The sequence below is a fragment of the Barbatula barbatula genome (genome assembly GCF_947034865.1).
Source record: "Barbatula barbatula genome assembly, chromosome: 19".
Lineage (NCBI taxonomy): Eukaryota > Metazoa > Chordata > Actinopteri > Cypriniformes > Nemacheilidae > Barbatula > Barbatula barbatula.
The window spans coordinates 13,101,841-13,114,060 of record NC_136782.1 but is presented as its reverse complement, the minus strand read 5'-3'; the positions used below and the strand labels follow the sequence as shown (position 1 = coordinate 13,114,060).

The window sequence follows — 12,220 nt, the reverse complement described above, 5'->3', positions numbered from 1 at the left end:
CAACGAAAGATTTGCAAGGGAAAAACAATAGATGCCATACTTCTACTGATCAATGAAGCAGGAACACTGACCCGCTCCTCTCTATGGAGTAATGATGAGTCACTTCACCTGATTAACAGACAGTTAAGCTGTTATCTTGTTGAATACTTCACCTTAACCGTAGCCAAACTGTCTGCGATGCCAAAAGAAGAGCTCCCTCGCACGAGTCTTCATTCCCTGAAGATTCATTTCACGAAAATAGCTTGCAGACGCGCTAATCTTCAAGTGCTCTCCATTGGTCAGCTCTGGCCCAAAGCTCTTCTTAAACTAGCGAACACCTCACTTCACATGACAAAACATTGCGCTGACACGGTCCCTCCTGAACAGAAATCTCTCAAACAGATGTCATCTATAACAGCAACAAGGACAATAAGCGCCGCTCAAGCGTCAGACGTCCCCGTTATGTATTAATATTGATGACTGGGCCGCTCCGAGATTTCAAGAGAGGGAAATGATGAGACGCAGAGGCTAAATAATAAATAATGCAGCATGCTATTCTTTCTTCTCCCCCTTCGCTTTAGCGTTGACTCGACTCAATCATAAAGTGATGCCCCCAAAAAATGAGTGCAAGAGAGAGAGAAGCCAATGTCAACTCCATCACTCTTGAATAATACATTGATTTAAGTTCCCTGTGTGGCATTTCAGATTCCCTCTGAGGCTTATTCTTCATCCGCTGCAATTGAAAACACTGAATACTCGGAGGACAGCTGGATCCTGTCTTTACCTTTATGTACTGGTGGGATGTTGAGTAAATCACGGCCAACATGAACACTTTAGGATGGTCAGTCCAAGACTTAAGTGATATATTTCAATGTAGCGTTTTTTTTTAATACATCACATTATGGAACTTAAGCTACATCTGTTGAATTGACTAGAATTGTAATATTTAATAACTTGTTTATTAAATTAAAATGTTAACATGTGGTGGAATTTCATGCTTGCTTTGATAAAATTAGCTTTATCATATTTTCTTATTGCATCCAATATTAGATGTATGAGTATACGGGTAACACTATACAATAAGGTTTAATTTGTTAACATTAGTTAAAGGGACAGTTCACCCAAAAATTACAGTTCTGTCATCATTTCTTCATCCTTCCAAATCTGTAAAAATGTCTTTGTAAGGTTTTTGAAAGAATGCTTGTAACCAAACGTTCTTGGCCACCATTGATTACATTAGTAGGAAAATTGGTTTTATACATTTATTTGTTCTGTTGATCACAAAAGAAGATATTTTGAAGACTACTCTCATTATTTTTAACAATATCTGGACAAATCGACAAAATACATTTCAGTACTTTTGAGTTAGTATTGTGTTTATGTAAATCGACCCCATCACCCTTTTACACAGCGTGGGATGAGGTTAGAAACACTGGACACTCTCAAGGTCAGCTGTAAAGAACACACTTTGAAGAAACAAAGATTAGGCACTTCTTTCTTTATTTCACTAATAGCTTTGCCCTCCATTAAGCTTGTGGAATTAAGACAGATAACTTCTCACAGCATTCTCAAAAGAGAATAAAAGCCACAGAAAAAAGCTCTGGTTTATGTGAAATATGGAAATGCCGTGCTCATTTTCTAATTTTTTCACTCCCAGCAAACGGAAGAATAAATCAGCAGCGCCCTGTAAGTGTTTTAAAAAAATAACATTTTCGACGAAAAGGTTCATAGTTAAACTGAAATTTGTAGCATGTGAGATTTATTTTCCATCAAGTGTATGTTAGAGGCTGTAAGAATGGGATTAATAGTCTTCACACTTCACTGAGTCCTTTTAAACACATCTGTGTGTATCTGTTATGGGATCAGATGGGCTAATTGAAATTCATTAGACTCAGTAACTGAGAGGCATAAACATGAATATTGTCAGGTTTATCAGCCTCTCCTGTGTGGTAGCAAGTAAAACAACTTTTAGTCTTGCTTTAAGACCTCCTCTTTTGAATGAATTATTCAAATGAATGTTCGAGAATGAATCTAGGCTACAACAAGGAAAGCGAATTGTTTTAAGCTATGTATTCTGAACTGCAGAGATGGTGTGCTATAAATGTAATTTATACTAAATTAATTGTTCCAAAAGGCTTTGAGCAAAATATAGCGGTGTGATTCGGGATTCAAGGATGACACGAATCTTGCACAATGAGTCCTGCATATTCAGTACAATTTGTTGAGGTCAAATATTATAATTTTTCTTTGCATTTGGTTTAATTAAATGTACCTGTCTACTTGTTTCTGCCTTGTGTAAGACAGATTCGGGTACAGCTTGATGTTAGCTAAGATAAGGTCAAGGATTCAATAACTATGGAATATATCATGAATCCAAGTCACTTTGGATTAATTTGGATTGTGCAATCTTTAGTACTTGACCTGATAATTGCCGTTTAGAAATAAATTGAAAGGCACCACGGAAACTGACATTAAAATAAAAATGGTTAAATACTGTATTTGGAGCTGTACCTGGAATCAGATTTTAGGACGCTCATCTGTACATGACGTTGGTAAAGCAGTATAAACCTCTTCCTGATGATGTCAACTCACCCTGCTAATGAGCTCTCCGACCATGCCCGTCCAAGACCCGTTGGCCCCCGGCACCCCGTACACACCGTCCCCGACAAGCCGAATGCGGTAATTAAACTTCAGGATATCTGCCAACTCTTTCAGCATGTCTACACAGAAACCCTCATAGCGCTCGTTCCCTTCCAGCTCCTGGTGATTGGCTCTCAGCATCACATATGGATTTTCCTGTAAAGACATTAATGGCATCACCATCGGTACACAAAAACATGGAGCGACACACTACAGGCACATCTGTACACACGCTCGTACACAAGTGCTTTAAGTTGGCAAGTCGCTCAGTCTGCACGCATGCCTCTCGGGGACTAATGTGAGCCCACCGAAAAGATTGTTTTTAATTTACGATTTGTTTTCTCTGGCTGCCAAAGGCGCATGTTTGATGAAGGAAAGAGAGAACAGATTTATTAGGCAATCCGCAGTCAAAATAACGGTTTTGTGAATATTTCATCCTGCCATCGTTCAATAAACGCTCGCTGTGCTCACAGTTACGCCACAAGCCTCGATACAGGTGTGTTCCTCGGGGGAAGAGTGGATTACTGTCATTTTCTGGAAAACACTCGGCATAAATTCGAAGGCACATTGTCACCTCACAGATGAACAGCTCGTGCTGAATGAAACCAGCCATGTAAAAGCTTTTCAAAATCACATTTATAGCCCTTGCACTAAGTGCAAAAAACAGGTATGTTATTTGTTTAGCGCAAACTGGTCGACTGAAGGGCGTTTCATTTTCACTAGTAAATCTGACACGCTCCACTCCGATGGTTTGAGTGGCAATTTGAAGAGCTGAGGAGACTTTTCAGTCTTTCGCATCGCCATGGCAACACTTTTTTTACCTGCTTGTCTGGTCCTGCATTCCTGATTTGAGATGTGCCCGGTGGCCACGCTCCAGCTGGCCTGAGCACAGCAGCAGCTGGGCCTCGAGCCTGTCAGGCGATAGGGGGACGTCGATGGAAATGTTCTGACACTTCAAATAAACCACAGCCTATTTATATGAATCGCTCATATGCATCCAAATAACGTGGCAGCGGCCTTTTCACCTCATTTGTACGTCTACAAAAGCCGCACGCTGTATTCGCAGTTGGATGGGCGCACCTTGGACCTGCCAAAGTCAACAGCGAAATCCCATATTGCCACAACACAAAGGGGGAGTCGCTCTGGCCAGGAGTCAGAGTCTGTCACTATAAATGCAAATCCTCCATTTCGTTCATTAACTCATTGAATCATCCACGCATGTTGCCGTCATGCCCCACGATGACACTGCCGTGGTTTTGCAGAAGAGCACAATATAAATGCAAATTTTCATTCCTTTCGGCCTGCTGGAGGCAGTCAAGTATTACAGCCGGACACTTTCTCCTAAACAAGGCTTATTAAAGAGCGGCCAGTCAAATATCACACATGCAGTTTAAAAGGGACGGAAGAAAGCTAATAAACAAACCATCTGGATTCAATTAATAGGTCCGTGAGAAAAATGGGTGGCTTCAGGTCATTGCACATTGCCCATAATGGGCCAACCCGCCTCCGGTCTGATTGATGATTGAGGAAAAAATGGAATGATTGCATATTTACACATAATAATCCATTATTAGGAAAATCTATGAAAAGAGGCAGGGCAGTAATAGAGTTCAGGTTGAGGAGGGAGGCCTGGCACACTGCCATCAATCTCAGGAGTGGAGATCGTCCATCAATCAACTCAGCGAACGTTGTTATCAGGCCAAGCAATCCTCTCTTCCAGGCTCGAATGGTTCCATAAAATCTGCAGGTCACATCAGAGAAAGAAACTTTCCGTTTAATAGCGCAGACAGTGAGATTAAGGGCACTTTGAGTGTCGGGTCTGTCAAGCGTAACATTCTTCACTGGTCTGTGATTGGAGGCGGATTTTATTCCATTTGTTTTCTTGGAAGGCTGTCGGCTGATGAAATCCATTTTAAAAAATATAGCATGGCAGCAGTCTGTTTCGGTACAGCCGGAAAACAAAAACACTAAAGTAAATCTTACCTCAGATCAAATCGCAAAGAATTTTTTCTATCGAAGGTGTTAAATAATTGAATTTGTGAGTTAGCGTTTCTCAGGTTTCCCGAAGCTCAGAAAGATCTTCTCAAAAACCAGTGTGAGTTTGTTTGCTGACTGGTCCAATACTCCCGCTTAGTTTTTTTATGGTTTGCATTGGAGAGTTGGTACTGTAGGAAGTCAGTCTGATGGAACAAGCTCAGCCTGATAGCAAATAGTCCAGAAACCAAAATTGTTCAGAGGTGACACATTACATGAAGATAGCACCTCACATTTTATATTTATGAGCATTTCAAATATATGAATATAGGCTATCAGCTTCTTCCTTGAATATCGTTAAAAGTGTTCTATATAACAATAGTGTGCCTGCTGGAAAGACAACGTGTATCTACTGTATCATTTCTGCAATCTTATTTTCCCAGGTTTCCAGAAAGAGTGCATTATTGCTGTCACTGATTGCATGAATTTAGCTATTTTATGCATCATCATGTGCGAGTGCTGACTTAAGAGGTGCAGTGATACAGAATTCACATCAAATTGATCAGAAAACGCTCTACGGCTCAACTGAGATTTGAAAGTGGTCATCATTTTAGAGATTTATGGGGTCAGAACATTTTGAGGGGGGGGGGGGTCACTAAGAATGAATTGTGAGCACTTGTTGACATATAGTAATTGACACATTTGTGCGATCTGGAATACCTCACTGGGAATGTAACAGCATCATTCCTACATTGCGATCCCGATAGGGCTCTTTAAATAATGTCATTTTGTCATGTTGTTTAAACCTTGACTCTTTCTTCTGCGGAACAAAAAAGAAGAAATATTTTAAGGGTTTATGTCCATACAATGGAAGCCAATGGGGCCATTTTGTAAAATATTTTCCATTGTGCTCTAGAGAACAAAGAAAGTCATATAAGTTTGGAAAGACATAATGGTGAGTAAATTAGGAAAAACATTTTTGGGTGAACCGTTTCTTTTAAATACCACAAGTGGACTCGACTACAACACATATTTACACGTATTTCAGCTGTTAAGATCCCAAAACATAAACAAATATTTCTTTTTAACAACACCATAAAACACAGAACTAGACAGGGCTGAATTACTGCACGCTGAGGTGGTGCAATTGTTTAGTGAATTCACCCTTCAGGACTGTAAACACCATTTGTTCACTTCCTGTCTGCACATCAAAATGTTCACAGCAAAAACTGCACACGTGTGCATCAATTAGTCCCTAAAGCCGTTGAGCAAACGCACATGCCCTGTTTTTAAATGATACCACCTCAAAGACAAGAATCACTACAAATCCCCACAACAGTTAGTGTAGTTTTATACAGTCTTACCAATAAAACTCGAACCTGCTGTTGTATACAGTCTTCCCTTACAAAAACATCCATTCTAGACCATATCACCTGGGTAAAATTCAATCTGTTTGTGTGTTTGTGTGTGTGTGTGTGTGTGTGTGTGTGTGCGTAGCGTGACCCTAGTGATGACAAAATCTGAGAGCAGTAATGAAAGAGCTGGTGGAACGCTCCAGAGTCCCACAGCATGCTTTCAACTGTGGCGAGTTTGCTCAGATAAAGTAGACGTTGCAATCAGCCTGTGATGAATGAGCTGTGATAGAGCTGAAATAACTGTTCAGTGTCTCTTTAATTTGGCAAAAGCTTTTATGTATTTTTAAAAAGCACAAACTTATAAGTTCTCCCAGCTGCAACACAAAGACAATTAAGAAGAAACAAAATGTATGTAAATATTAATTGTTCCACCTCTATTTGTTTCACTTGTGTAGAATTATAAGACGTTCATCAAGCTTGTCTTTTTAGTCATCAGCTGTGTAGGCTATAAAGTTTTCTCCTTAAATTATAAAGTTAAAGGTCCAGTGTATGAAGTTTAGCAGCATCTAGTGGTGAGGTTGCGAATTGCAATCATCGGCTCAGTCCACCACTCACCCCTCCTTTTTGAAGTACTACGGAGGCTGACACAGGACTAACATGTCATCACGTTCTATTCTTGTAAGGGGACCAACAGTGTATGTAAATATAAATAGCTCATTCTAAGGTAATAAAACATAACGCTTCATTATGTTAGGTCTTTATACACCTCTGAAGACATAGTTATATATATTATATTGCATTTACATTACATTACAAATTGCAAATTACACATTGGACCTTAAAGATTTTGGCCTGACCTTTAGAAAGGCAGTCTACGTCCTGTACAAGTCCTCAACGTGGCACTTTATTGCCTCTAGAGACGTTCATTTTATGGGTGTTTTTTATTTTCCGATTTTTTATTTGTCTCTCTCTCTCTTCCAGTGTTGGGCCGGGGTAACCCAGACAAATATGAGACACATCCACCCCACGGCTGCAAAAAGCTTCCGTTCCCCATCACTATAGTGCGTGAGATGATGAGAAAATTGCCCCGAGATTACAGCCTTGTGGATTACATCTTCAATTGGTGGTTGCTGCTCCAGGAAATGCCATCCTAGGCATACTTGTTAGTTTCTTGGAGGGGATGAGTCTTTATTTAGATCAGAGTTAAAGCCCGGGGTGATTAGACAGAACGATTGTGGAAACTGCAAAGATGTTCATGTCAACTATATAATCTTTCCAGAATCAACGTCCCATTTGTGAGTAATATCTTTTTAATAAAATGATTAATAAATAGGTTCAAAAGACAATTTTAATCATTTATTTATTTGACCTGTAAAAACGGTGCCCTAAGAAAAGATAACTTACCAGGATGGTGGTTATAGTGAGAGTGGTGTTGAAAAGTGTGTCTGTCAGGTTAAGTGATGGAAGTTGCTTTTCCATAGACAGTCCCTGCTCTGAATGCCATTGACCAATCTGCAGGAAAAAAGACAGTTTGAGTTATACCAACCCTTCAAGCAAAACTATGTCTATTATAAGATCCAGAACTCCGAATGACACATGATAAAAGAACAACCATTAAGCCTTACGGCTCAATGTCAGGTAGAGGAGAATGCGGATATATCCACACAACCACACACCCACACGGAGCAGTCGGAACACCTCAAAGAAAGCACTACTGGGACACGCGAGATGCAACAGAACGCATTCATTATCTCAATTACACCCCAATTCTCTGAAGCGAGTCAATGTCCTCATTATCATTCCGGTTTGGCAGGCACCCCTCCGCCAAGTCACCTATATGAGGGCCATGCTGTCTTTTATAGGAGGCGGAGTCTCCACCCAGCACACATGGCTGTCTTAAATCACCCGTCATTTTTATATTTCGTTGTAATTATGAAGCCGCATGGTTCATTGGGCCTCCTTCTTAAAGCCTTCTGCAAAAGGTGCAGCTCTATTTATCTTCCCTCTCTACCTGATCCCCTGAATTCCCATAGACCCAAAATACACAGGGGAGTGTGCTGCAGAACACTCTAGATCGAAAATGATTCACTCTTTGAGATATAAAGGTGTTGTGGGCCACAAACAGGCTTGTTCTGTTCAAAGAAAAGGTTTCAAAAACTTTGAAGGTCACTCTAAGGACCTGGGCCCGGTTGCAAAGAAACTTCAGTTAAGAAAACCGTTACACTTACAACAAAATGTGTAAATGTCTTTGTTCAGATGAACACAGAACAGTTCTTGGCCACCCAATGACTACCGTTGAAGGAAAGCATTTTTGGAAATATCTCAGTTCATCAGCTGACTCTCTCTAAATAAATGATGACACATTTTTGGTTAACTATCCCTTCTAAAATATAACTTATTTCTCCCAATATGAGGAGGACAAACATTTTCAACTGTGTTAATTATACAAATAATATATTTTTTTAATAAAAGTTAAATATTATGCTGTGATTTACTATGCAATGCATTGATACATTTAAAGTAATAGTTCACCCCTAAATGTAAATTCTGTCATCATTTCCCTCTTTTGTCAGACCTGAATGAGTTTCTTTCTTCTTCAGAACACAAAAGAAGATATTTTGAAAAATGTTGTCGACCGAACAGCGATGGAAGCCAGCATTGGTTTGGTGTCCATACAATAGAAGTCAATGGCTGCCACGGCTGTTCGGTTATCAACTTTCTTCAAACTATCTTCTTTTGTGTTCTGCAGAAGAAAGAAAGTCATACAGGTTTGAAATTGAAATGACAAGAGTAAATGATGACATAATTTTTGGGTGAACTATCAATTAAATACAATCAGATTGCTACCAACTCTTCTATTGACGCTATAGCCACAGAACTGGGCTCAGTTATTAAGATTCTGGACTTGCACAAGCCATATTTCTAGAGATATTCCTAAGAGGAAATGCAAAAACTTCTACTGTAACTTCCATGTTGCAAAGGAGAATTGCATTCAGAACTGTACTGATACCCATGAGATTGAAAGATGTTGATTGAATCGGCTTCTATTTGACGCTGCGCCATTCTTTTAACAGTAAACCTCTACACTCTAAAAAAATTATGGGAAATATGAAGAAAGGAAAAGATTGTGAAACACGGAGAAGATTTCCTTGGAGAATGTTAAGACAAAATCCTGTGTTCTTGTCTCCGTGGTACAGATATCACCTTGCTTTCATGAATGAAACTCATGAAACTCAACAGCAGTCAAAAAGCCACGATGACTTCATGACATTTGATGCATGATGTGATGTGGTGCATAACGTAACCAACCAACTTCCAACTCTGAAGGATTCTGATAGAGAGAGAGAGGGAGGGAGAGAGGGAGGGAGAGAGCGAGAGAGAGAGAGAGTGAGGAACAGAAAACAATTAAGAGTTATTAGGAGAGGAGGAGGCGGCGTAGGCACAGAGTAGAGGCAGGAACAGAGTGGGATGGTGGAGTTAAGCTGTAGGCAGGAAGATATCCTGGATATCAGCCAACTGGGAGGAAATGCCCTGAAATTGACCCTCTACTCATCATAGCTTGGATAAACACGGAGTACAACATACACTCAAACCGACTGGGGTGTACACGCTCATTCAAAACTCAACCCACAAAAAGAAGATTTTTTCTTTCCTTATGTTTGCCCATGCAAATGTGTTGGTTTATGTGCTGCCACACCATCACTAAGGTTAGTTTGGGTGTTCTTGGTTTGGGTAAAGCCAAAAGATCCCAATTCAAAGTCTCTATGACATTCTGTTTTAGAGATATTCAAGTCTATGGGCCCTATTGTACACGTGGCGCAATGCGGTGCAAGGCAGGTGCACAGCGCTCGTACATTCGTCTTATTACACACAGAGAGGACGCGCAGAAGCACACAATAATGCCAAATATTTATAAAAATGAATTACAATGTAAAATATTATTAATGTGGACATAAAGCAAAAAACGTTGGCTTGTCCTGTTGATAGTCTGCTTGCACGCATTAACTTCTCGCACGAGCAGATGTGTTTCCTTTCTGAAGTAGTTTCTGCTCTTCCAAATTCCGCTGTGTGAATAGCGAATCCGCCATGCCGCGAACGCAACTGGCTCTTAAAGGGAATGGAAGATGAGACTCCGATTGGTTTATTGCATGTTACACCAAAAAAACACCCATTACTCCTTAAGAGAATCGGCACAACCGTCTAGACCATGCGCCCAGGCGTGCCGACCGTTTCCCGACGTTAAACTGGCAAAAGTGGATTTAGACACACCCTGAAGTAATAGCCCACCTCTACTCAATACAAATACTGATTGTGCCCGTACGAAGCACCACTAAATTACATACCGGCATAGCAGCATTTTTCACTTTATCTTTACCTTTATAAAAATACGATCTGATAAGGCTTTGTTCAAGGCTTCAAATTGAGCATGATTCCCTCTGATTTAAAGGTGAACTTTAATGTTTAACTTTAATGGTCTTTAATGTAGGTCTTCCGTGCGTTACATGCCTATGCTATACATGATCACAACAAAGGCCTGGTGTGCAACTCATTTTCTGCACCGAGCTTTTAAGAGGCTATAAGGGAGCAGTTCTGGTAATTAACTGTGCAAAATGAAAGCAACAAGCCAAGGTAAATGAGTGTAAACAGCTGAGCAGGACCCATATATCCTGTTCATTTAAACCAGTCGTGATTAATCACAAGCTATGAATGCTTGTCGTTAATTACCGTTGACAGGTGCACATTATCAAAGTCTAATCTAAGCGCCGCCACTTGTATAAACTATACTCGCAGCTTCTTGTACAGTACGTGTGATCAAAGAGCTGGTTATGTACTCAGGGACATGAATCTGAAGTTCAACAGCATTCAGTCGGCTTCCGTCTGAGAGGGTGTTATTGTAACTCGAATGTACTTTTCACCATTCTGAGACTTTTAGGAGCAAAAAAAGGTGATAAAGAGAGTCTGCAAGGACAAACGTAATGAGAAAAGCAGAGTAAACACTGTTGTCAGGTGGTTTGATTTTGTATCCTTTAATGGCAGGAAAGTATCATCTGGAGATTGTGATATGCTGTTTATTCTGTGTTGTGAGATTTAAAAAAAAATATAGTTAACTCTGCCAACGTTGCGGCAGATGGAAGATTTTCGGAAGGACTGTCCTGTTATTTATTATGAAACTTTTGGTGTGCTGCTGCTCCACCCGGTCTGGTGTAACTCTAGGTTGTTAACACCATCACAACTAGGTGCTCGGTGGATTGGATGTGTCGTATATCGATTTGTCCAGGCAGATTTACTGTTTTTAGTAACCGAGTGAAATTATATAGCGTAAACCAACAAAAATGTTTTTTATAGAAAAGCACGACTGGGTTATGAATAAATGTATCTTTTTGTTTTGCATCTACAAAAAGCCTGAAAAATTGTTTGCTTAAAAATTGCTTCTAAGTAAGGGGAAGACCAAGGACAGCTGGCCACATGTTCCAACAAATAAGTCGATATTAAAGTTCTTCAAAATAAAAATGTCATAATTTTCTCACCCTCAAACTTGTATGACTTTCTTTCTTCCGCAGAACACAAAAGAAGATATTTAAAAACAAATTGGTAACAGAAAACCGTTGGTACCCATTGACTTGCATTGGTTTTGTGTCCACACACTAGAAATCAATGGGGACCAATGGTTTTTGGTTGCCAACATTTTTCTAAATATCTTTGTTTGTGTTTTGCAGAAGAAAATCACACAGGTGTAAAATGACAACAATGTGAGTAAATGATGACAGAACTATCATTTTGAATGTGAACTATTCCTTTAAGTAGAATTTCATATAACTGGCGTGTCTTATAACTGCAAACCGTGATATAAAATTGCTCACACTATATATGATTTTGGTCATAAAGCCCACCCCCAGTATACGCTACATGCATTTTAGCTTTCTGATGTCAGGTGCATTTCAGAAATAATCATAGAGTCCATAACTGCTACATATATAATTATCACCTCAGCTGTGCTGACACACTCCTTCACGCTTTATCTCTCTCTCAGTTCCTCTTTCTCCCCTTCATTCCCTGCTGTAAATCCATACATTAACAGGACAGTGGGATGGCAGTCTGGCCGGGCAGATCTGTATTTTTTCATCGAAGTCTGACTGCGAACAGACACATGGAGTCGACTGAGATCAATAGAGAGGTGTGGAAAAGATGGAGCCGAGGAAGAAAGTGGGTGATGGATAAGCTAAAGCCCAACCGTTGGCCTGGAAAGCTCTGTCGCTCTAGAGATAACATAA

General features: G+C 40.0%; 1 protein-coding gene across 2 annotated transcripts in view; it reads right to left on the bottom strand.

Annotated features, from left to right (window-relative positions):
- Window positions 1-12,220, bottom strand: part of grik4 (glutamate receptor, ionotropic, kainate 4) — a gene marked incomplete at its 5' end in the record, with an annotated part of 131,757 nt that overhangs the window by 18,445 nt on the left and 101,092 nt on the right. For both annotated transcript variants that reach the window (XM_079480717.1, XM_079480718.1), the window contains 2 exons: window positions 2,572-2,775; window positions 7,353-7,460. In XM_079480717.1, the coding sequence (XP_079336843.1) occupies window positions 2,572-2,775; window positions 7,353-7,460 (312 nt within the window). The remainder of the gene's footprint in view (window positions 1-2,571; window positions 2,776-7,352; window positions 7,461-12,220) is intronic.